At 37.9% G+C, this 26,758-nt stretch overlaps 1 protein-coding gene across 4 annotated transcripts in view; it reads right to left on the minus strand.

Moving 5' to 3' along the window:
- The window catches only part of Lrguk (leucine rich repeats and guanylate kinase domain containing), a 137,070-nt gene that overhangs the window by 60,284 nt on the left and 50,028 nt on the right, over positions 1-26,758 (minus strand). For 2 of the 4 annotated variants that reach the window (XM_021237592.2, XM_021237591.2), the window contains exons 1-5: positions 24,459-26,241; positions 18,183-18,290; positions 15,720-15,801; positions 12,480-12,580; positions 8,791-8,872 (exon numbers count right to left, since the gene is read on the minus strand). In XM_021237592.2, coding sequence (XP_021093251.1) covers positions 8,791-8,872; positions 12,480-12,580; positions 15,720-15,801; positions 18,183-18,290; positions 24,459-24,734 — 649 coding nt within the window. In that variant the 5' untranslated portion in view covers positions 24,735-26,241. Of the gene's footprint in view, positions 1-8,790; positions 8,873-12,479; positions 12,581-15,719; positions 15,802-18,182; positions 18,291-24,458; positions 26,242-26,758 lie in introns of those variants that run through there. The other 2 variants (XM_087204411.1, XM_087204410.1) reach the window with 1 other exon arrangement.

A 26,758-nucleotide genomic window follows, 5' to 3' on the forward strand; every position in this document is an offset into this window, starting at 1 on the left:
GGCATATAAGGCCCTTCACTGTAAGCAAAACCTATTTATCCAATTTCACCCCAATTATAACCCAATGGGAATTCCCATTTCTCCCAGGTCAATTTTCTCAATCATTCTGAAATACTAAGAACTTTCTTACTTGGCAATGTGGATATATAGATATATATAGATAGATAGATAGATATAGATATAGATATAGATATAGATATGACCTTACCCATTCTTCAGGACTTACTCCAAATGCAATGATAGGGTGTTTTTTTTTTTTTCTGTTTTTCTTAAACATTCACATTAAACTGGCATTTGTTTTTGACAGATAATCCTCCTTTTCTTATTTCTTTTTAATTACACAAGTAAGTCCAAATGATAGCCTGGGAGTACAGATTCAAAATACATGTAGTAGGCAAAAGATTACCAATCACAATACATTTTATCGATAGAAAAAGACAAACCAACACAATAGAAAATGGACAAAGAATATGTCCAGGCAAGTTCCAGAAAAACAAATCCAAGTGGTTAATAAAAATATGAAAAGATGTCCTATTTCACCTATAGTCAAGGGAAAACAAATTAAAATGGGATGTCAGCACTCTGACAGGTTGAGGCAGGGAGATCACGAATTCCAGCCTGGCCTGGGCAACTAACCAACTTAGCAAGACTCTATCTCAAATTAAAATACTGAAAAAGGGAAGAGGATGCAGCTCAGTGTGAAGGCCAAGGGTTCAATCTCTAGTACCGCAAAGAAAAAAGAAAGAAAAAAATATATATATAAGATGCCACTTTCACTCCTCAGTTTAATAAACATTTTAAAGTAAAAGGTTTTGAAGAACAGATCATTTTCTATTACTAGGTGAGAGGTTCATTATGATATAGCCTCCGTGGAGGCAATCTGGCAAAATCTATCATAACCATCCATAAGGCAGAGCTCCTACTTCTTGGTATCCATTCTTTGTGAAACCATTTCTTTCTCTAAGCCTTTTGTGGTCAACTTACGACACTTGGCTCTCTTTCTGTTACTCAAAGAACAAGAATTTTTTAAAGAGAAAAGAAGGAATCTTAGATTTCACACAAGGGCTGGGGGTTTAGCTCAGTGGAGCCACCGCCTGCCTCGCAAGCACAAGGCTCTGAGTTTAATCCCCCAGTACCAAAAAAAAAAAATTTCACACCAAAAATACATTCTGCCTCATAATTATCTGTAATTATCCTAACTGTGCTACTTATTAGATACATGATTTAACTGCTCTCTGCTCAGATTTTTCATTTGTAAAATGGAGTCAACACCAAGCTGCCATTAGGCCAAAAGGTAGGCCACAGGCAAAAACTAGAAAATGGGTGCTAATGTGATAACCTCACAATTAAAAGGCACTGATATCATTACTAAATTACAATTACACAAGGCCAAGAAGTCCTCTACCGCTTGGCCAACAACATGGAAATGGAAGATTTAAGGAAAACTAAATAAGAATATGTTGCTAAATGTGCCAGAAATTCCTAGGTTTCCCTCATTGGTTTCAGATTCAATTCATGGGCAGAAGCATAGTTTTGTTATGGCTAATACACATTTTCAAATCTACTTCCATAAAGCTCCTGCCAGAAAAGCCCTACAAATAGACATTTATATTCACAAACACTATCCTTTCTACTACCATTTTCTTTGGGCTGCTTAAATAATTATTCCAGAAATAGGACAAAGACCAGATCTTTGTAGATGTCTATTGTAATGAAAGATGGGCATGAAATACAAAAAATAGAAGATTAAAGTATCTCACACAGCTATCTATGGATGCAATAAAACACCCTTGGACCAGACAATCTTTGGCAACAAAATTAAACCACAGAAACTTCAATGGGGCATTTGCCTCAGTGTCACAGAGAGAGCAACAGTATTTACACCCTTCTTTAGGAGCAACAGTTTCCTGGGAGCTCTACTCCCACAAGACGAAGATGTTCAGAATCACGGCAGAATAAAATGGACTGTGTGGGCAGCTGGGTAAGGAAACATTCCCATGAGAAGTGGGCAAGAATTTGGAAACTAGAAGACAGGAATCCTAACACTATCAAGAGATACCAAGAATTAAAAGCTTGTTTATTGGGCCCACAACAATTTTCCAAGACATTCGAGGCTACCATGGCTCCCTTAATGTATCTGGCTGCCTCTGAGCTTTGAAGCCAGCAGCCAGTCATGTTTTCCAAAGCGAGTACTGCAAGGACGGAGAGGAGGAGGAGGAATGCAGATGCCTCCCTGTGATCACAGCCAAGCTTCCCACAGACTCCACCGCCATCGCCCACAATGCTGGGCCACAGGTGAGAAATGCACCGAATGCCCCTATTGAGAAATATCCTCATTTCAGAAAAATCATCTCCTCCCATTTCCCAACTCTCCTCTCCCCTTTAACTTTCAAGGAATGTGAGGCACTGGAAGTTAATCAGGTGCTCAAGTAGAGTGCAGCTGGTCCTCCACATCCACAGGTTCCCATCCTCATATTCAACCAACTAAGCTCAGATGGAAAATATTTGATTGTACAAAACTGTGTCTCTATTGAATTTGTTCAAACTTGTTTCTTGTTGTTATTCCCTTAAATATACATTATAACAACTATTTCCATAGCTTTTTGTTGTATTAGGTATTGTAAACACTGGAATACAGGGATGAATTAAAGTATAAGAGCAATTATACATAAATTATATGTAAGCACCAATCATGTATAAGACTCAAATATAACTGGATTTTGATATCTGATAGGGGTCCTAGAATAAATTGCCTGGGGAATAACGACTTCTTAGAATGGCACAACAGTTTTCCCTACCTAATTATTCCAAATCACACCATGTGTGACCATCAGCAAGAATAACAGTCAACATGCTGAGCTCTGAGTTTGCAATTTGCTTTAAGTAATACCTTTTTCTCTCCAATCTCCTGTTTTCTTATTTTAAGAAACTTCATGCAATGTTTCTTACCCTTCCTCCTAATATTATTCTTGCATGCTTATCTTGGGAGTTTCTGATAAGAAGAAATATAATCTGATAAATTACTAAACTCTAACAATGAGTTCGCTTCCTGGGTTAGTCCTCTGAGATGTATTATAATTTTTAAAGATGGCTAACAGGAGAAAGAGAGTCAAAGAACTCAAAATCATCGTGTTGCCTTCTAGCTCTGAAGTTTTACCATTTTGTGAATAAATCTTTTGCAGTGGAATTTTAGATTCTTACAAAAACTGAGAGAAGAAACCCTATGGCACTTAAGCACAACTTTACAACTAGGGGGGAAAAACACAACAATATATTTTTACAGTTTGGCAGTGCTGACAATGGTTCACAAATGCTTGACATGAATTATTCACTAGTTCAGTATTTGGTCTTATTCATTTGTTTACAATCATAAAATATGGTTCAAGTGTATAGAAAATGGTTACTGAAAAATAAGTAGGAAATCCATCACAATTCTCTTAGTGGAGAGAACCACAATGATGGCTTTAATCAAAACCAATCCTGAAAGATCTATATCACTTTACCCTTGAAAAATGGTTTTCACTCTAGGGGTGAATCTTTCTAAGAAATGAAGCATGCACATCGTTTCAACGGCTCTGTGATAAAAGTAGTAATTACTCAGTGAACTGCAACATGGGAAAAAACCAATGGAATTCAAGAGACCAGTCTCAGTTGGACTATTTATCAGATGATCTTGGGCAAACTGTTAACTCCTCTCTGGGTCTCATCTCCTTATCCATAAAATCACAGTGTGGACTAGATGGTCTCTAAAGTTTTGTCCAGATTTAAAATTCCATGAATCATTTTTTAAATACATTCCAATCACTACTCAATGATTACTTATAGGTAAAAAATAAACTTCATTTTTACCTAGCAACAAAGATATTTACCTAAGCAAAGTTGATCATTTTGCAATTTTGGATGATTATTAATTATCAGTTGTCCACATAGAGAAGAATAAAATAGCCTGATGAGATAAACTAAAAAATTTATACCTTATAATTAATAATTCTTTCTGGGGTAGTATTATAATCTATAATCACACTTTCAGTATTATTAGTTTGATTAACTGATTATTTTCAAAGAAATCAATTCAGAACTTTTAAGTTTTAAAATTCTTATATAGAACTGAGTTAAACTGAATTCTTAAATAATATTGGCCCATGCACCAGCTGCTTTTGTTTACTTTTTTTTTTTTTTTTTTTTGGTACTGGGGATTGAACGTGGGTCCTTCCGCTTGCACAGCAGGTGGTGAAACCACTGAGCTAAATCCCCCGCCCACGCTTTTGTTTACTTTTAACAGTATAATGGGAACTAGGGGTTTAGCTCAGTGGAAGAGCACTTGCCTAGCATGTACAAGGCCCTGGATTCAACCTCTAGCACCACACCAAAACATGCATGCACAGGCACAGGCACACACGCGCGCGCACACACACACACACAACATTCTTGCAACTATTCCTCACCCCAAAACAAGAGGTAGAACATTGGCAACAATGTAAATCTGCCTCTGCACACCTCTCCTGTCAAATCCTTATGTCTGCCTCTCAGAGATAATCACTATGCTGAACTGTCTCTTCCTTCTTCCCTCTTCCATTAGGTTTATACCTAAATTATATTTTTTATTAAGATTCATGCTTTTTGCTGCATGTATGTACATTTCACTCACTTTCACAACTATATGACATACTGCTCTGTGACAATAGCAAAACTTATGTTTTCTCTAAATAAATGATTGGGCTGTGCTGATTCAAGTTTTTGCTATTATCAGCAATAACACTAAGAAGATTCTGACACAAGCATCCCAGTGCATATTTGCTAAACTTTTCTTTTGCAGAAATGAAAGTGCTAGGTTATAGTGAATTTAGATACTTAACTTTAAAAGATAATATAAAATTGTTTTCTAAAGCGGTTGAACAAATTTCATACACACAAACAAAGTAAAAAGAGAGCCTTCTTGCACCAATATGTTCTCCAACAATTGGTATTTTTAGTTATCTTAAATTCTGTCACTGGAACGGATGTGATAGAGTACCTCATGTGGTCTTGAGCTGCATTTCTCTGAAAGCAAATGAGACTGATATCTCTTCATATGTTTATTAGCTTTATCTGATTTTTTGTAACATTCTTTTTACATCTTTGTGCATCTTGTTATCTAGAAACTTCAGATATATTTCTCCTTAACTAGAATTCAATACCCTTCAGTATTTATGATTTCCTCCTTCCCCAGGACTTATTGATCCTTAATAAGATTTATGTTTGTTAGTTGGGCGGGGAGACACATACTCTGAGAGGCTGAGGCAGAAGGATCACAAATTTGTGCCCAGACTACAATTTAGCAAGAGCCTGTCTATAAATGAATGAATGAACGCCATGTATGTAGCTTAGTGTGAAGGCTCTTAGTCCAATCCCCAATACTCCCCCTCCTCCACAAAAAATTATGTTTGCTGCTCTTATAAATGGTGTCGCTTGTTTTTTGTGTAAAGACATACAATTGACTTCCATGTATTAAATTTATGTCCATCCCCCTTGCTGACCTCTCAAAATTCTATTGCTTCTAGTGCAAGTTCTTTTTTATATTCTTTGTTGATTTTGCAAAGAATGGCTTTTATTTTCTCCATACCAATCTTATACTGCACCTCTGTTTCTTTCTCTTGGTTATGGTGATGAGACCTCCAAAGCAATGAGTAGAAGTAACAATCGTAGAAATCCTTTCCCTTATTCCAGACTTCAAAGGAAAATGCTTAGAACATATCCCAAATTTGGATAAAGTTTCTTTAACACTTTTGTACACATTATCAAATAGAGAAAACACCCTACGACTGAGAGTTTTATTGTAAATGAGTGCTGGATTTTATTAAATTTTACATATCTATTCAGCTTCTTTAGCTAAAGATACCAAGATTTATTTTCCTTGAATTGTTAATGTTGTAAATGACATTTCTAGATTTTCCAATTTACCCTTACATTCTGAGATGAACCCAATTTGATCATAATAAATCATCTTTTTGATATACTGTCAGATCCATTGCTATTATTTAGGATTTTTAAACTTATGCTGTACTACGAGTGAAATAAACCTGTCCTTTTCTTTTCTCTTACAGTTCCTTGTCTGGTTTAAATATCAATGAACTTCCTCAGAATGAGCCATGAGTATGCCTATTTTTAATGAAAGACTTTTTTGATTATCAGAAAGTATTCTTGGAAAGTTCGGGTCTGATGGGTTTTATTTTGCTTTATTTTGGTAGAATGATTTTAATACATTAAGTTCATTTTAATTTGGGATGAGTAACTTAATAGGACTACTCAAGGTTTCTATTTTCAAACCAATGCTTTTCTGCATAATGTTTTTATAGAAATTTGTCTATTTCATCCAAGTTTTCAAATGTACTAACATAAAACTTGGTTTAAAATCCCCATTTTTTTAATCTCAAAGCATTTTATCCTTTTGAAAGTAATCTAATATTGTGCTTTTTTCCTCCAAAGAGATTAATTTATAATCTTATCAGCTATTTTTTACTTCCAGCTGTTCAGAAAAACTCATAAAACTCCACTGCCTACATCATGCACAATATTTGATCAAAAGGAACAAAAGAGAAAGAGGCATATCTAATACTCTTAGAAACAAGCCTACAATCTTTTCAAAACTGTAAGACATCCGAATTTACTTCATCAATAGCCCACAAAGAGTAGATTGCTTTGGCTACTTGTTCTTGCGCTTTTTTTCAAACACAGGTGAGTAATGACGCCACTGTTACACTCTAATTATACACACACATGCTGAATTTCAGTTCGTTCCGGTGTATAATTACAGCTTTTCATACTTCACTGATAAGCCTCAACTGCTATATCTAATGTCAAGTTTTAAAAAATAGCCAGGCACAATGGTCAACATTTATAACCCCAGCTACTCAGGAGGTAGAGGCAGGAGGATAAGTTTGAGGTCAGCCTGGGCAACTTAGTCAGACCCTGTCTCAACATAAAAAATAAACAGGACTGGGGATGTAACTCAACAGAAGAGCATTTACCCAGTGTGCACCAGTGTGACCCTAGGTTCGATCCCAACACTGCAAAAAATAAAATAAAATTCCTTTATGATATTTAAATTTTCAAAGTCACAATACATTTTTACAAGGTCCCGAGTTTGATCCCCAGTACCAAAAAAAAATACATTTTTATACAGAAAGCTAAATTTATATAGAGATTAAGATTCTCATGATAGAAATGTTTTAAACCGTATTCCCCATTTTGAATCTAGAACACTAGAAAGTTATTTTCTTTGGCAATTCCAGTCTGCACACAGAAGAATGTTTTTCTGGGGGACAGCTCTTCCCATAGAAAACTCCATGCTACCATGTCTGGACCCTGAAGGACAAGAAGGGACTCTGGATGCTGAGTGCCCTTCCGGTAGCCAGCAGTTTAGAGGGCAGCTGACTCCAGGGCTTCTGAGGCTTTAAATGCATTTGAAAGGTCTGCATCTTGTTTAAATACAATTTGTGGTTACATAGGTCTGGCATAGAGCCCAAGAATCTGCACTTCTAGGAAATTTCAGGTGGTGCTACTGCTGCTGGTGTCTTCCATGTGGCCTGAGATGAGATTTTGAGCCAGATGGCTTCTGAGCTCTCAAGCTCCATCTCTTTGCAGTTACTGCACACGATTGTTCTATGGAAAGATCTCACTAGTGTGTGTGAACTTCTAGTTTGTCATCAGAACATTTCAGTTGGATCATCATCTGATTGCTCTATTAGGCTACTATCAGGAATAGCTGCTCATCACAAAAGCTCTGTCTAAATGCCTACCGATTGGACATTTTCACATATAGGTTCTAAAGGGAGTGGGACTAGGTTCTATCACTCCATTATATGAGAATGAATTATCTCTACAAAATACGTCTTCAAGGAAATGTACCTTCTGCGATCTCAGCTGCTTCACAAACAAGCTGCTACCACATCCCTGGAATGAGGCACCAGGGGCAATCAATTCATTCTCCATCCTGCCCCTGCTCAAAACCTCAGGTGAATAGAAGATACTTACTGAGGAAGAGAAGGTCCTCCTCCTGTATTGCCCAGAGAACATCAGTCTCTGGTGTAAAGATGAGAGGCAATCTCATTAAACTCATAGGTCTCCAATGAACCCCTTACACCCTGGTGGTTGAAGGTGACTTTAAAGTAGATACTCTGTATACATTGGGGCCTTCTTTATGCAAGACATATATTTCCAAAGTTGGCTGCAAATCAAAAGTTGATTTTGGCCTTTTTTTTACTGAAAGAATGTTTTAAATCTAATATAGAGGCTGGTGGTATAGATCAGTGGTAGAGCACTTATCAGCATACTCAAACCCTTGGGTTCAATCACCATCACCACAAAAACAGACAAACAAACAAGAAAGGTTAGCTTTTTTAAAGGAAACTTAGTGTGAATTATTTTGTACAATAATCATAACTTTGCCTTGGATAAATAGCTGAATTTTTAAATGCTGAATTTATATAAAATAGGGGACAAGATAAAGTAGATTTTAACAAGTAAACTAAAACAGCTTCTCTAGTTCCAGATTAAGAAGAATCCTTCATTTATTAGAAAAAGGATTATCTTACTTAGCTTTTGAAGAGTAAGATGCTTTTGGCAAGCTTTGAATTACAGTTTTATTTCTTGGTACAGTAAAAAATCTTTCCTTATTTTGTGACTATCAATTCTTAATCATTTCAATGAGACAATTCTAATACAATGTCTATCTGTTACTATTTCATGTAATCTGGTATACATTCTTTGTTGGAACTGTTAATTGAGTTACCCCCTTTATTCAAAGGATACTGTCCAAAATTAGTTTGGTGAGAGAATGGTATGCTGACAAATCACACATTTCAGAAATTTGGTTGCAGGAAAAATCCACCTTCTGGTAAGAAAAAGAAAACAATACGTTACATATTATTTTTCATTCATACTCACCACAATAATTAAAGAACAAGAAGGTATATTTGGTTTTAGGGTTAGAATTCATTACTGAAAGAACACTAAGGCTAACACATTCATGTATCGCTGACCGTTTTCTAACCAGCATCCTTGTCTGTCCACTTTCAAGGATACAAAGGAAGCCAGCACTTCTGTGGGGGATCCCCATGGCCTAAATTCTTCCTTTTCCCACAGCTACTCTACTTCTCAGTGTTTATTTTCCACTCTCTTGGTCTTCCTTCACCATTTATCTCAGTTCCACCCTCACCACCATGCTTTTCATGTTCTGTAACCTCCAGTAGACCTTATCCAGCCTGTTTATATGCAGAGCTTGTTTCTCTTGCCTTTGCCTTTTCTGCCCCTGTCTCAATAGATTCTCCCATGTCACCACCTCCTAACTGCCAGAATAGTCCATCTTCTTCCTCTCTCAGGCTACACCACCTCAACTTTACATTCTTTCTCAAAATTGACTATTTTAAGGAAGACATTTTCAGCAACATCTGTTGTTTCTAGTCAAAAACATGAGGGTAGGGGCTGGGAGTTTAGCTCAGTGGCAGAGTAGTGCCTAGCACGTAAGGTCTTGGGTTCAATCCTCAGCACCACCACTGGGGTCAGGGGGCTAAAAAACAACATTAAATAACTTTCATTAATTATTCACCTACTGGTAAAGATAAACAAAAAAATTTTTTTAAGAAAAAAAGTGTTTGAAACACTGCTTAGATAACTTGCTGGGCACACTGAAATCATTTTCTGGAAAACTATCAAGCAATTTGTATTATACACACTATTCTTAATTTTCATGACCTTTAAAACTGTGATTCCACCCAAAAACTTTACAAAGATTGTTTTAGCAATGAATTAAGTGCTAATACTTTAAATACAAAAAAAATTTTAGAAACAACACAAGTAGCAAGAGTAGAAAACTGCTTAAGTCAATTACAACATAACAAGAGTTACCTAGTAAAATCCAAGTTTGCAAACCATGTAAAGAAACAGAAATGTGCAAACAGTGTTAAGTCAAAAGCTTTGAACATAAATTTACTTGCTACAAATGGCAAGTATGTAACATGCACACTATGAAATAATTCAGCTTGGCATGATGTAAATGGAGTTTAGCATTCAGTTTTTTTCTTATATAATAATGGTGGGTTAGAAATAAAGTTATTTTATGGGCTTACTTGTAACTGACACTTTTCCGCCAACACCTAACTATGCCTCTGTTGGGGCTATATGTCCATACTATGCCTTCTAAGTACCTATGATGCCAGGTTTGTTGAAAGGTTTTAAAGGTGTTATGATATTGCTCTGAGTCCCATTGGAACCCATATCTTACAGGACGTATCCATCAAATCAAATAACACTTTTCACCTACTAAGAGCAAAAGTGTTGTAAGAAATCTAAAACTGTACAAGTACAAGCCTCTGCTCTTTATAAAGAAATGCATGCTCTCTCTGGATGGTGGCAAAAGGCTTATAGATATTAAAAGAAAAAAAAGTAGATCTTCTCAAGAGGGTGGTACATAGGTCTGCTCAAGCCTGACTTATTGGGAAGATACAGGCTTTGTGCTCTCAGACATGGAGTTCAATCCCAGCTCTCCTACTTTCCAGCAAAGGTTAAGTAGAACTTAACCTTTCTGAGTTTTCAGTGTCCTCATCTGTAAAATGGGCCAGTAACAGCTGGCTCACAGATTAACTGGGAGGATTAAATAAGAAATGCATTGAAAACACCAGAAAGCCTCACTGATTTCTTCTCAGGTCCTTCTAGAGTTTGCATAAAGTTGAAACACCTCATTCCAGGGCAAATACTTCTCAAAAGTTACCAATGTATTTGCTGGTAATTCTCCAAGAAGTTGTAACCTCAAAGATGTAGCATATGATTTGTTTTTTGTCGGCTTGTGGGGTCTTTTGGGGAGAAGGAAAGGCAGAGGTGATTGGAAGAAACTGCAAGGAAAGTTTCCCAGGGGAGGAATCATGCTGTTACCATGACTGATTTCCCTGGGGCTCAGACTGAGGTAAATAGGACAGCAGAGGAAAACTAAAATGGCTCTGCAAATATAATTCTTGACAACTTTGAGACTATGCAGTCCCACACTGAGCACAAAAAGGCCCCAAATGTGGCTTATTTAGACAAAGGCATATCACTGTCACCCTGGGAATAACTATAATTTCAAAAGAAAAACCACAATACTAATAAAAATGGAATGACGTGAAACAATAGGGAAAAAAGGTATTATCACTCCCAGAAGAGAAATATCAAATTCTTGATTTCAAATAGATTTTCATATTTGTGCAGACTTCAGAGGAATAATTCGTATCTAAGTTAACTGATTTTGTACATAAAATGGATAATAAAAGATAGTAATTGATGTCCATTCCTTAGAATACATTTTATTAAGCATGATGGCACATGCCTATGATCCCAGCACTTAGGAGGCTGAGGCAGGAGGATCTCTGTGAGTTCAAGGCCAGCCTGGGCTGCATAGTGAGTTCTAGGCCAGCCTAAACTACATAGGGACACCTTGTCTCAAAAACACACAAAAAAGGGCCAGGGATTTAGCTCAGTGGTCCCGACGCCTGCCTCGCAAATGCAAGGTCCCAAGTTTGATCCCCAGTTCCAAAAACACCCACCATTTTATTAAATATTTGAATCCAACAGAACAATACTCATCACAAGCTCTGCGGCAATGAATCTTAAATTTGTCAGCATACATATTAAAATCACCTTGGGGACATCTAACACATCCAAAGCCCAGTCCTTACTTTGTACCACATCAGTCAGAGTCTCTAGCATGGAATCCAGGCCACAGTAGATCTTAAAATTCTCCCAGGTGATTCCAATGTGCAGAAAAAAATGGGGGACCTGCCCTCCATGATCTCTACTTAAGTATGGGCCAGTAGCCAGGATATTACCAGGAAGACTGGAAGAAATCACAGTCTCTGGCCCCATCCCCAACCTGCCAGGTGGGACTCTAGGTTTCACAAGAACCATGGGGGACCCAGGTGCACCTGGAGGCGGAATACAGCAGAGTTCTCTAGGGCAGCAAACCGTTCCCCAAACCACTGTCCACAAGAAGTTCATTTTTGCTTCAGAAGTACCAAAGCAAATGCAGAGAAGCAGGAAAGGAGATCCGAAAGCATTATTTTATTTTTTAAAAATAAAGGTTGGATAATTAAGAGAACAAAGTTTGAACCTCTCAGAAATTTTTACAAATGTTTCAGATAAAACTGCTCTGGCAAGCGAAATGTAATAATGACTACTGTTTAAAAAGGCTGAGGTGGGGCCGGGGATTTAGCTCAGTGGTTTCACCACCTGCTGCGCAAGCGCAAGGACCTCACTTCAATCCCAGGTACCAAAAAAATAAATAAATAAATAAAAAATAAAAAGGCTGAGGTGACAGACCATCTCCCTTTTCCTTCTTTTTTATTCTGATTGAAACACACGATTTACCCTACAAAGTACTCTCTGTCAATTTTCCACTTTAGCTCTATTTTGCTTATTTAATGTACGTTGAAAACCACTTACCATATGTAATTAGTACTAATAAAATGTACCTTGAGATTTTTGGGTGGCTTGAAATTGAAGAACGTAGTCAACTTATTTTGAGAAGCATTAAGTTCTAGAAGATAAGGCATGCAACTAACACAAGACAAATCTGAGGGGGAAATAGACACAGAACAGCTAAGTCAATAAAATAACTTGAAAAAGTCATTAAAAACAGCATATGCTGCATCAGAATATTTTTAAATTCCACCAGTTGCAAGTACATCTTAAGTATTCTAGATGAGTAAAATAAATGATAGCAGGAATGTGTGAAATATTTTTTACAAAAATGTGCAAATACCTCTAGTTCTTACCTGGAGCCTGCCCACCTCTTCTGTCCCCTGATTTCTGGGATGTCCAAGTAATAAATGGCTGAGATCCCTCACACGTCCCTGCTCACCCTCCCACAAGCTGCTAATGCCTAAATATTTCAAAAATTACCAGCCTTCAAGGAAAGGATGAGAAACTGAAGCCTTAGATAATCCTCTTGATAATTAGCCCCTAAATAACTGAATTAGGTCTTTTTAGAAGATTGGAAATGCCACAATTAGAGAACCCTCTTTGTTGTAAATTCAATTTTGTTTTAGTTGGAATTAATCCTAAATCTCATTAATTATTTTACATGATTTAAATCGTTGCTATTATTCTGATTTGACTCTGGATTGGTTTGAAATTACATCTGAATTTTGCATTTTATCCCTAGCAAATATTCTGAAATTTAAATACTAAAAGGACTATGTGCTAATAGATTCCAAATGGAATTACATATAAAACACAAAAGCTGTGAAGCACTGTTTTTTCTTTCTCTGCTGCTTTACAGCAGAGGCACTCTGAGAAGGGAGAGATCAGGAATAATCAGATAATAAGGGTTATAGCCTTGTCACTACCAGCAATTCACTTCACCACCTGCAAATAATAACAATAATAGCGTCTTCCCAGTTCTCAGACTCTAAAGTGTGGACAGGGCCATTACAACTGCTCAGAGGGATGGCTTCTAGTAGGAGAAAGCAGCCTCACATTCAAAGCCAAGCAATGCGCTTCTACCTCCCACATGCAGACTAGGAGAGGTTAGGGTGCCAGGGCTGTGGGGACCCTGCCTTGGAGCACGTGGGAAGGCAGTTCGAGAAGGCCTCTGGCCCCTTTCCTTCTCAATGGACCTTAAAGCTACAAAATCCCCACCAATTTCTACTTCATTCTTCTGAAATAAGACACATCCTAAATGCAAATGGCTCTAGATGAGACAATAAATTGGGACACTGCCACTTTGGCACAAATGAATGAGCCAATCAAGGAGCTGCCTAAGAGAGAAAGTAAATGCTTTATGATTTGTGTCTATCTGTCCATTCTGAGCTTGGCTGTATGTGTGTTGGGAGTGGGCTCTGCTCTATCAACTGCCACTTCCCAAACCTAGTTGTAGCCAATCCTTTTGTCATACTCTGGACATCTGTCTGATAGCAGAAGCAGCAGCTACGTAGTACTTAGAGACAAAGTGATGTTGAATACATTTCAACACTTTGTAGAGAGCCAATGTTTTTGAAAATCGCCATGACAAATAATCCCCGGTCTGAGTGGCCAGGCCCCAAACTCCAGCAGGCTGTGAAGTCCCTACTAGGTGCAGTGACTTCCTTGTCCACCAGATGGCAGGAGCACCTCATATCTATATTAGTGGTTCTCAAAGTGAAGTCTGGATCAGCATCATCAGCCTCAACCAGGAACTTATTCTAAACGCAAATTTTCAGGCACATCCCAAATTTACTGAATCAGATACACTGAGGGTGGAGTTTGGATATCTATTTTAACATACCCTCCCAAGATGATTCTGCTGCAAGCTGAAATTTGGTCTACATCATCAGAAATCAGGAAGGCTGCCATCACAAAAGAAAAATATGCTGTACCCAACTCATCGCAGGCTCTCAAAGATTGCTAAATGAATAAAATGGGCCACCCAGGATTACTGGAGACTGATCTGGGTGAAAAGGAAAGCTTCTGTTGCAACTGGGGACTCCTTGCCCATGTGGCATGGACATGAAGAAAGTCACTTTCTTCGATGTGAGGACCAAGCACTGCCAAAGTCACCCACCACTCTGCAATCTCTCATCCACTAAATCAACCTTGGAAGTGTGGGGTGGGTGGAGCACTCCTGCCAATAATATGAAAAAAGTCTTTCTGATGATATATATGATCATCATAGTCTGGGATGCGCTTTAAAATTACCTTAGGGTAGAGGGACAGGGAGATGTAGATGAAACAAGACTGCCCATCAGCTGCTAACTGCTGAAGTTCAGTACACACTCCAATATTCTCTCTATGCAACTGTTTGTAATTTTCAAAACTAGCTTTAGACTATTTCTTAGCTATTGAAGAGTAAATTCTGACTATTAGAGTCATATGGGAAGGGATCAGAGAATGAAACGGAAGATCTTTATTAGGAACATCTGATTTAATCAGTAGAGAAAGCAGGTCAGAAATAATGACTTGCTTTCTTCTCTAGAAGTCTGAAGAAAAAAAATGTACACTGTTAAAAACAAGTAAACCCAGATACAGCAACAGGAATCAAGCTTTGAAGAAAATGTGACAATTATTAAATGTGAGCAAGGTGTTATAACAAATATATAGAACTACAGATGGCAGAGTTGGGTTGAGAGAATCAACTAAACATGTAGAGACAGCAAAAAGAGAGAAAAATAAATTTGTGAACCCTTGGGGCTCAAACAAGGATAGAAATAGCTAGACAGGATTACAATGTAAATATAAAAGCAAAATAAAGAATTCACTATAGAGGGCTGGGGATTTAGCTCAGTGGTTCTAGCACCTGCCTCACAAGCGCAAGGTCCCGAGTTCAACCCCTAGTACCAAAAAAAAAAAAAAAAAAAGAATTCACTAAAGAAAAAAGACATTTGTCTGCATTAAATAACAAATAGAAAGAAAAAGGAATCATCATTCAGGAAGTATTTTAGAGATAACAATTGATCTCTTAAAAAGGAAACCTAAGGCAAACATCCCATCCCCTGTTTTTAATTATCCTTGAGTGCATATCAGCCATATCATCGCAGTGCAGACCTGTGCCTTTTCCTCACTCATCCGGTCACTGGTGCCTTCTGAGGGAGAGGGAGCATGGAAAGGAAAGGATCAATAGGAAAACTAATCTTCAAACCACTCATATCAAGTTTGGTCTTATTAAACTGCATTATATACTGCAACGTTTAAATTTTGAAATCAGTGCACAATCTGCTAGGATGACAATTACATACCTTCAATTTTATTCACCGAAAGATCCAACTTCTGCAGGTGAACATATCCACACAAAATGCTAATGTTGGTTAAATCACAACCCTGAGAAAATAAAAGACTTTAATATTGGGTCAGCAGATTAGTAGCCAGCCTTACAATATCTGGAAATAATTGTTAATGGAAAGAAATCCAGAATTTCTTTCAAGAGTACAGAAGAAGCAAGAGAACAAAATCTGAAACCTATTACTAATAGGATCTCAGACTACAGACCCCATTAAAAAAAATTCCTCTGAAGAAAATAATAGCTTAGAAAATTAGTATTGTTAGCAAGAATGAATACAACATGAAAAGGCAAATTAAAGCAGTGTTCATGAAGACCTTCAGAACAGTTTTACATTTTAAAAAACACACAAAATAGCAATAAAGACAAAGCTTTTATCTAGTAGAAAAAAAAGCCAATGCCTAGAATTTAAATGAAGTTTTAAGAGAGTTCACACCTAATCAGGAGATCATTAATAATACTACTTACACTTTCACAAGAGCTCATTTTCAAAGCTCTTTCACAATAATCTCAGCTGATGAAACACACCTATGAGATGTATAGGGCAGATTATTCTCAGTTTAGAAATGAGGACTATGAGGACAGAGAGGCACATAAGTTGCCCCAAGTCACAGAGCAATTAGAAGCAATATCCAAGTTTCCTCAGCTCTTGTTAAAAATTCACCCCTGGAAACTCTGCTTCTAGGGAACTTCAAGTGGGGATTAAAAAGGAATTTGATCCTGAGGAACAAAGAATTATATGACTATATATGTCATATTGTCAGGATCAGGAAAATACCACCAAAGAAAAATCATTGTAAGTAAGCTCTCATATAGGAAAATGATGATTGTTTAATGTAGACTGCTAAAAGAGTAATCAATACTGAATATATACTATGTACTAGACATCACTGAGCTTGGCATGGTTCAAAATAAAATGATAAAATAGAGATATATTGTGCCCTTAAGAAATGTATGACTTAGAAGGAGAAAAGATATCTACACAATAAGAAGAAATTTAAAAATGTATAATGTAAGTAAGATAAAAGGGGGGGTGTCATTGAACCAGAAAGTGTATTCAGTAAGACAGGTTAATAAGGCCAGGTAGTTCAACATGTAATATCTCAAATGTAATGAGGTCAGTGGCAAAGTAAGTCAAGCTTCAGTCCCTTCAGCTGGAATAAGATTCAAAGGATTGCTTTCTTGGTAGATCAATTTAAGGCATGGCACTACATGCATAAGTAGAATATTGATTGAAAGGGACTTGTGTGGGACTGTATAGGCTGCTGGAATTATATCATTCTGATAGCTAACAGAGTGCATTTGCATAGGGTATTCCCTGTACGTTATTGTCTGACTGGCTGAGTCATCAGTGAATAATGTTATATAAAGTGATAGGAGTAAAAGATTATAACCTTAATGTGCTGACTTCAAAGGACAAATCATGACACAGGTGAAAACAGCTTAATATTCCTTGAATAGCTTACCAATTAAACCCAAGACAGTCTTGCAATGAATTTACCAATCATGAAACCAAACATGGTGCTACAATAAAGTTTGTGTGCTTTTTTTCTTTTTCTTTTTCTTTGGTTTTCTGAGACAAGGTCTCAGTACGGATTCCAGGCTGACCTTGAAATCACTATGTAACCCAACCTGACCTCAAACACGAGGCAGTCCTCCTATCTCACCCTCCCAAGTGCTGAGATTACAGGTCCACGCTACCATGCCTATCAGTGTGCTTTTTTTTTTTTAACACATGTATCTATGTTTGCAGATCTCCGAGAATTTAACATTTTACAATTTGAGGGAGCAAAAAGAGTTAAATTACTTTGCTAGGACTGTAACGACACAAGGAAAGAAGCTGAACTCTGAAGAGTGCTTTTTTAGGATAAACTTGGAGCTAAGATTTTGTGTCATTCTAAGACTCAGAATAAAATCTTGAAAACTGATGAATAACAATAGATTTTTTTTCTCCAATGAGAGGTATCTATTAGAAAGAAAATATAGCTCAAAGCTACTTATTTCTTGACATACTTAAGGGGAAAGTCAATACCAAAATACTTGGTTCCCTTGGATTCAGATATAAATTTCAGTGTTTCTTTCACTGATCAGAGAAAAAATTCTTAAGGTTTTTGGTTGGTTGTACAGAATCAAATTCAACCTCCTGGGAAAAAGCACTGATTACTATAATATAGACTACTTAAGGTGAAAGAACTAGAGTGTGAAGAGAATGGGAACAAAGGAATTTGGGGGCCTGATTACTGGACTGGCCAGAGTCTTTGAAGTCCACTATTTACATAAATATCTCTTATCATCAGTTTCCATCAAATGCAAGCCCTTGAGATTTTGCTGCTATCACAAAAGCTATGAGTACCAACAAAAATGGCCATGGTCTAGGCAGTGTCAAGAGGTAGTCAGCCTAAGATGAGCCTGTTATACTCACTGATAAAGTTAAGTGGAGGTAGACCTGCTCAGTCCCAGAGCCCGAGCGCCCCAATTCATGGAGTGCCTGGGCCACAGCCTCTTCTGTCAGGACCCCATCAAATTCCTCCTGAAAAAAAAAAAATAGTGGTAGACAAAGAAAGGACTACCATTAGGAAAAAAAAAACTAACCTGTCATATCCAGCACTTATTTAGGAATATATGTATATTTATACCCTGAGCAAATGTATACAATTTACCATTTCCAAAGAAAATTCTATGTTGAGGACACATAATACTATATATAATTTAATAATATCTATATAATTACTGTTTTTACTGTCCTTGATTTTTCATGTGGTCACTTGTATTAGTTATTCAAAGTTGAGTGAATACAGTACTTGTTGAAGCATTAGTATCAATGGTGATTTTTATCATTGATCAATTCCCCATTCCAAGCACCGTGGAAGAATTCTCTCTCTCTTTTTTTTTTTTTTCTTTTGGTACCAGGGATTGAACTCGGAACCTTGCTCTTGCGAGGCAGGTAGCAGAACCACTAAGCTAAATCCTTGGCCCACTATGGAAGAATTCTTAAGGATCAACTTGTTAACCCATTTTCAACCCTCATGTAGGTATTCTTATGTCCATTTTAAAGATGAAGAAACTACGGTTTAGAGGTTACCTTGCCTCGTAGAGGCAGTAAGTCTGATAGAGATCAAATAAAACCCCAAATATACCTGACCCCTGGGCAATTCTATCTTTAATGCTTTCCCACACCCCAAAGGATGGTTACATCAACTGAAGGCAATTAATTCTCTAAATCTAGTATTGTTGATGAAGAAAACAGGTCCTCAGTTCACTTCTTTTTGGCTATTTTTTCTGGATATATGTAATTTACAAGACTTATTAAAAGGGTACTAGTCATTTCCATAAGGAGATTGGCCCTTAGTCTATATAGACATCCTATGAACCAATGGTCAACCAATATGCTCTCTCTTAATAATGACAGAAGAAATAACATGTGGGTGTTATGTTTGTGGTGCCTCCAATGCTATAATGACCAACACATTAACACTGACATCAATGTGGCAATAGAAAATACACCAGTCACATCTATGTACCTAGCCACGACGAGGATATGAACTACTGCAAAATATATTTTTTCTGGGCCGTCTCTATTGATTCAGGAGCCAACAACACTGCCCTAGCTGCTGGTACTGAGGGCGTAAGTATTGTAGGCTTGGGCTACTTAAAGAGCCCACCCGAAGATTTCCACAGATCACAGGAATGCTGTCTATATGGAAGATAGCACAATTCTATATTGGAACTGGGCAGGCATGGTTTGAACCTCATCTCTGCCATTTTAGATATGTGACTCTGGGGAGCTAAGGTTTTCTCTAAACCTTCGCATATCTTCATCTATAAATAGGAAATGTTATTTTCTTTGAAGGAGTTTTGGACACAACACCCCAAAGTATGTTGCTTTGGTGTATTGATTGTTTTGAGCTAAAGGCACTTGAAAAACAGCAAATGGAAGAAGAAGCTTTCTCTGAACTCCTTTTATCTACCTAAAGACAGACCCTCCAAAAGGAACTCAATTGTCATAAATCCCCTCCCTGGGAGTTTCATCAGCCAGAGAAGATTGATCCTTATCACAGCAGAGGAGAAGAGAGCTTGGCACCACACTCAGAAAAACTCTGTTAGGAACTATTGTATCTTCTATCTATTCTTCTAAGAGCCCATGCGTCTTTCCTGAAAAACATTTACTCTGCCTTGAATAGCCTCTTAACATGTTATATAAGCTTTCAAATTTCACTGCTTTATGGAGAGTATTCACTTTTTTCCTATGATGCTTCTATGCATGTAATATTAAAAATTAGTAAATTTGTAAACCTATTGCCATGTTAATCTGCCTATTTTTGGTTTAGTTCATGGACCCAACTATCACAGCTAGGAGGATAAAGGGAAAGTCTTTCCTTCTCTATATCTCCTTTGATGTTTTGGGAAGAACTTTTAAAATGTATATAAAGCTCTTAGCACAGTGCCTACAACATAGCAAGTGTTTCCAATAAATGAGTTACTATGTTCTGATGACAGAAATTCCACATCTTAATGTTTCACGCAACTATACCAATCAACCTATTCACAAGATAGGAAAGATACTCTCTTTTCTGAATAAAGGTCCACTGTCTTTTGTTCCACCTAGACCCTCAAATTCACCCCCATTTTCTGGACAGGAGTCATTCCATAGTAAGTGGATGCCTAACAGGGAGATGAGCCACACTATTAGTACCTTCCCTAATTCTCAAGGCAAGACCCCACACAGCAATCCCCTCACACCTCCTTTCCTATGCTTTGGCAGTTCCATACCTTCTTCAAAGGCACAGTGAATGGGCACTTCTTAGTCCTCTTTCCACTTAACCTACTGGCAGCTCAACCCATTCCCATGTTTCTGAGGCTCTTTTTGTCTTGGCTTTCCATATAGTTCTTCTTTCTTTTCCTATTCCTCTGACCAGTCCTTTCCAATTTCCTTTGCTGATTCTTCATCTGCCTGCCAGTGAAAAACCTGTATCCCTGGGCTTCTGTTCTGGTTCCTTCCCTTCCCTTCCCTTGTCTTCCTGGATGATATCAACAGGCTCTGCTGCTAAGGTCTCTAGGTCTCCTACTCTGAGACTCCTCCACTTATTTCCAGTCATATGCTTCCTATATCCACCTCCTTAAGGCACAACTCCATCTGCTCTTGATTCCTACTGCACACAATGACCAGACTATCCCCCTCTGGCCCCCAATTCATGTCATCGGCCTAACAGTCAGCCCAGATGTCTAATATTTAATTAGTGAGTATCCCATCTTAAATATTTTAAGTGTTTCATCTTTAGCTTCCCTTCCATTCTCACTGTGACTATCTTAATCCAGACTCTTCTCACTCTCCCCTAGATATTGCTAGAATCTTCTCAGAGTCTCAGCTATCCTATCTCACCCCACCTGGCCATCAGAGCAGTCCCATACTGCTTAGAGACCCAAGTCTATGTCAGTACAACAGCACAGAGCCCTACCCCAAGTGCTTCTTTCTGCTCTGACCTATAATTCTTGAGGAGGAAAAACTGCCATCCACCTGCCCACAGCTCACCTCTCCACCCCTACTGAGTCCACTTCCCCTAATCCCTACAATCGAGTTGTCATCTGTGCACATCTCTGGATATAAGAGTACAGATACTGAATTGCTATGATTTACTCACATTTTTATCTCCTTTTGAGAGCAGGGACCATGTATGTTCTCAATCATGTTCTTATCTTCTATCACTAGGCCTGTGATTTATTATACCTATAATTTTTGAGAGCCTACTCTGTAAGAGACACTATATTAAGACCTTTAATATAGAGGTTTTCATTAAATTCGATGTCCATAACTATCCCATGAGTAGGCATTATTTTCCACACTTGATTACAGGCAAAGACTGGTTTTCATGAATCAAATTTTGGGCCCAGACATTTTGGCTGTATATAGTCAAAGAATGCTTCCTATTTAGCAATCATCCCATAAGTGTTTGCTTAATGAAGGCTAAATTAATTACTCAGTGGGATATAATTAGTTGATAAAAACATGTAAGCTAATATTTGTTTTAGTATCAATATTATGCTAAGCTTTCTATATACAGGATCTCACTTAATTCTCACCTTATGGGATAGGTATTTTTACAATCCCCCCACTACTGATGAAACATAGGCAACTTAAGTAACTTGTTCAAGATTTCCTAACAAAAGGCTAAACCAAGTCTCAAAAGTAAATCCTTGTTTCTGTAGGCAGTTCTTCGAACAGCTAGTCTATACTGCCTCCCTTCAACTCATAAGGGCTTCTGAAGTTTGAGATTGGTTGCACTGTGAATACTCAATAAACATTATGCCATCACAGCATTATAACTTTTAACCAGACTAAGACATGAAAAATAAACCATTAAACATGAACATCCAAGTGTTTCTTTTCAAAACAGTTCAGTTGATTCAGCATTTTAAAACTTACTGTTTTTCATATAATACTATGAAAACTCCAAAAGAATGTGGAAATACAAAACAAACATTAATGTTTATATGTAAGTGAAAAAAATAATGAACTTCTTCCAAAGACATCCTGCAATCCAAAAAGGAAAATAACTACTTCAGGTCAACTCTGTCTATGGGTTGTTAATGGCATGCTGAAAGACAGATTAACAACGGTACTAATGAACCCCATAGCTGAGGACCATGTGTTAATTAGAATAATAAAGTATATGGTGGTTCATTTGTGAATTCCTCTGAGATGGAAGCTGGTAGAAACCACACAAACATTTCAAAGTTGCAAAAACACTGTTACAGTTTTGCAATAATGGCTGTTAAAGGCAGCAAACTAAGTCAACAAAGTAAGTAATAACTTTCAATGGTCAATTTAGAGCAAAATTAAGAGTGGAAGCAGCTCGGATAGGAGGAAAAAGAAAAGACAAGATGAAAGATGAGACAAATATTCAAAGAGAGCCAAGGGACATCACAAAAGAGGGCTTGAAGTAAGAGAAGAGTGTAAATGGATAATAGTAGAATCAGAATAACAGAAACTATTTGCAGGTTAAAAGGGAGACTAAGAAGACAAAACAGGAAAGGAGTTTGTGAAGGTAAACAGGCATAACAAAAATAAACATGTTTGACTTCAAGGAAGAAAGGTGATTAAGATAGAAAGATGCTCAAAGAGAAAGTCAGAAGAATACACAGAATGGAGATATTGGAAACATTCTATTTCCCCTTATTATATCTACTTCTGAAAAGAATCTATACTATAAACAATTTATACTATGAATGTGGTAGCCAAAACAAGGAGGAAAACCTAACAGTACTGAAAAGAAACAAAACAATACATGTTTTTGAAAGAAAGCAAACATTTTATTAGAAACCAAGAGAAGAAAGTAATGTGATGAGAAGTAGAAAGGAACAAGATGGCCGGGTAAGAAAGAAACAGGAAGATAGTAAGTGTAAAAATAAGTGGAATAAATGAGTGGTGGCTAAAGGAAGTATAGTAGAAAACAGAGAATCAGTATTAATATGAAAAACAATTTCACTACCCCAAGTAATACAAGTGGGAATGTTCGGAACACTTCCCATTCTAAAATACTCCTACAAGTACTACTCAGCCATCAAAACCGAGAAATTAGAGGCATTTATTGCTAAATGGATGCGCATGGAGGTGATATTCTTAAGTGAAATAAACAAGACACACGTGTAAATACTGAATAGTTTCTCTAGTGTGAGAAACTGAAAGTGTAAATAAGGACTAAAAGGTATAATAGATAATGTGTGATAGGAAGAAAAGGGGCAAAGGGCAAGGGGAAGGGGGAGGGGTATGGGAAAGGAAAGAAAGGAATGGAACTAATATGAGAAAATGAAAAAATGGAAACAAAGTCTTTGTAAATAGGGAAGGATGGAGGGGTTGAAGGGAGGGCAGGGGAAATGGGAAAAAATAAGAACCAAGAGAGTATGTAAAGGTGCATATCTCCAATGATGAATGTCATTATATTGTACACCTAAAATGTACCAATAAAAGGATATACAAAAAATAAATAATTAAAATACTCCTACAGGGAACTGGCTGAACATTCTATGGCTCCTTCTTGTGTCTGTGTGTATGTGTATGTATTGTTTACATAAAGCACATACCCCTGGCAGAAGTAATATACATATAAAACTTTTAAGTCACATACTCTTTGAAGGAGCACCCCAAGATGAATGGACCCCAGATTTGGTACAGTGTTCTAGTACTTCACAGTTCTAGGAAACAGATCTTGGGGATGCCAAAGATGAACTCTGTCTATTCACAATAAAGTAATAATTTTGTCAAGGTGTAATTATGAAAATGCTATAGTCAAAACTTCTATTCTTGGGCTGGGGATCTAGCTCAGTGGTTTCGCCGCCTGCTGCGTAAGCACAAGGACCCGAGTTCGATCCCCGGTACCAAAAAAAAAAAAAAAAAAAAAAAACACAACTATAACTTTTCATAACGATGCTGGGTAACTATTCATAAGTAGCCAAATGTGTTCATGAAAAGGAAAGATATTTTGAGATATTTAAAACAGGGAATAAAGAAACGGGTAAGAGTAATGTGCTGACAGAAAAAGGAAGTAAAAAGGGTGGCCTTGAAGCCATCTGAAGAGGCGCTCGAACCTAAGTGAGCTCAGCTGCAGCGGGTGTGGGGCGCGTTAGGGAGCCGCGGGGAAGCAGCAAGGCCTGAGGGCTGGAGAAGAAAGCCAGAGCGAAAAGACTAGGGGGAAAGGCCCACCTCCAAATCCAGCATTTCGGACTTTGAGGACTCCCCGGATTCCCCTTCTCCGTGTTCTTCGTCCGGAGGGCGGCGAATGAGCTGCTGGAGCAAGTGAGAGGAGGCTCTGTTGAAAGTACCTTTCGGCCTCTGTCCCGTGGAAAATTGAGACCAACAAGACTGAAGTCCTTTTTCTGAGCCTAACGGTCTCGATGGGCCTCCAGTTGATAAAGTGCCCAAACGTCTCTTGAGAGAGAGCAAGCTCGAACCCGGGGGATCTTTCCAGGAGGCCGCCATCTTGTTTAACTTGGTCGCCTAGGAGACTGGCGCCGGGGAGGTGGAGCCGCGAGGGATTCTGGGCGCTGTAGTCCCTGACCCTCTGCGCGGGCTCCCCTAGCGCTCAGACTTTGATTTTTTTTTTTTTTTTTTTTTTTTTTCCTGTCTGGCTCTTTGTTAATTTTCTCTTGTTAGTCCGCCCAGTCGCTAGCTATACTTCTTTTTGCTTGTCTTTCTCGTTTCTACCTTTTTTCTCCACCTTTTGTCTTCAGATGTCTTTCTCCCACCTCGAGACACACACACACACACACACACACACACACACACACATACACACACACACCGCCCCTTAGAGCTTTTTGAGCCCACCCTGGATCACAGGTGCGTCTGTCCGGCTTGGTTCACAAAGGATTCTTTGGCAGACTCATACTTTGGAAGGGTGTGAGGTCCCCAGTGATGTCTATAAGAAAGCTAGTGACACCGAAATGTAACTGCAGAGCTTGGTGCTCGGAGCTGAGGCTGTGCAGAAATGAAATAGAAGGCATGACTTGTCCTTATGGCTTAATTGTGGATAATTAAGAGAAACTAGGAGGCGACTTCTGCGAGCTAATTTGCAAATAATTTACATTTCCCCACTCCCCGAAATGATAAGCCCTGTCCTTTCGGATCCACAGAAAAAGAGGAAAAAATGACTGTCAAATTGACACTGTATCTGAGAGCCCCTGAAACGCTATTAGCATCCCATAAATAATTGTATTAGTCAAGTGACCTGCATTGGTAATTATTTTAATCTTGCTGCATAGGTTCTTTCTGCAGTTTTAGAAAATATTCTTTGCGAGAATACAAAAGATGATCGTGCTAGTGTGATTTTCGTGACCCAAATCCCATAGCCTTAAGCTCCGCAAAGTAGACACTCCATAGAAAAGTGGAATGAAAATTATAGTAACCATTACTGCTGTAGTGATGACAATAAAGATCCTTGCAGGGAAGTCGCCCTCATCCTCCTGGCCTTACAGGGCCTTTTCTCCACGCTTCAGTGACAGCAGTTGCAAATACAAAATGATTCTGTCAATGGCTGTCAGGGGAGAAGGAGAAAAAATCCTTATGGACACCATCCATTGACTATTATCTTTCTCAGTGCTTGAGGGACCGTTAAAACTGACATAAAGCTTTCAGAATTACCTTCCTTCATTATCTCGCTAGTCATAAATGTAAAGGCTGCATTGAAAGTATGTCTTTCTGCTTCGTTCATCTTGCTTCTTTCCCCAGGCAGATTCCTCCAAGGGATTCATCCCCACAGCCACCCCCAAAAGGCCTGGCTCCAAATAACTGCAATAGGAAGGAACTGGTTAGAAGATATAAAATGCAAGCCCAGTGCATGTGCATGCAATTTGTGTGTGAGTGTGTGTGTGTGTGTGTGTGTGTTTTAAATAACTTAATCAGCATTCTAGCAAAACTGGCCTTGCTAATGTCAATCTATTGAGAGAAGTGTCTTAATGCAGAATTAGGACTTGTCAAAGAATAATTTCAAGAAATTTTAAAAAATAAAGATTCTCAAAAACAAGAAACATGTGAGAGATTCTGCTCAACTCATTAATTAATAAGGAAATGAGTAAAATGGTACCGAAATATTAGGACTCCATGAGGAAAGACATTCAGAAATAGGTTTGCCAAGTTAGACACAAAACTAGGCAATGCCCTACAAGATGATAAATCTTAGTCTCTGGGTTTACATACATATTTCTAAGTATTTGGCTTCTTTTTTTTTTTTTTTGTCTTCACATCTACCTCTGTCATCACTTAACATATGAGGCTCAGGGAAGTTAAATAACTGGGCAAAAGTCATGGGGTAGTACTGAAATCCAATCCCAAAATAACCAATGCCACAGCCTACCACTGCCTTCAACCAATGCCTTCAACTACCACTTTCACAGGTGAAGAAAAACATGTGAAACAAGATAAAGCTACACAATAAGAGATCTCAGAAGGAAAAATATATCAGTCTAGGTTTTTAAGAATTAATACAGGCCGGGGATTTAGCTCAG

The sequence above is a fragment of the Heterocephalus glaber genome, unplaced genomic scaffold (assembly GCF_053883595.1).
Source record: "Heterocephalus glaber isolate CG9 unplaced genomic scaffold, H.glaber_assembly_v1.0 deba00000546, whole genome shotgun sequence".
NCBI classification, from domain to species: domain Eukaryota; kingdom Metazoa; phylum Chordata; class Mammalia; order Rodentia; family Bathyergidae; genus Heterocephalus; species Heterocephalus glaber.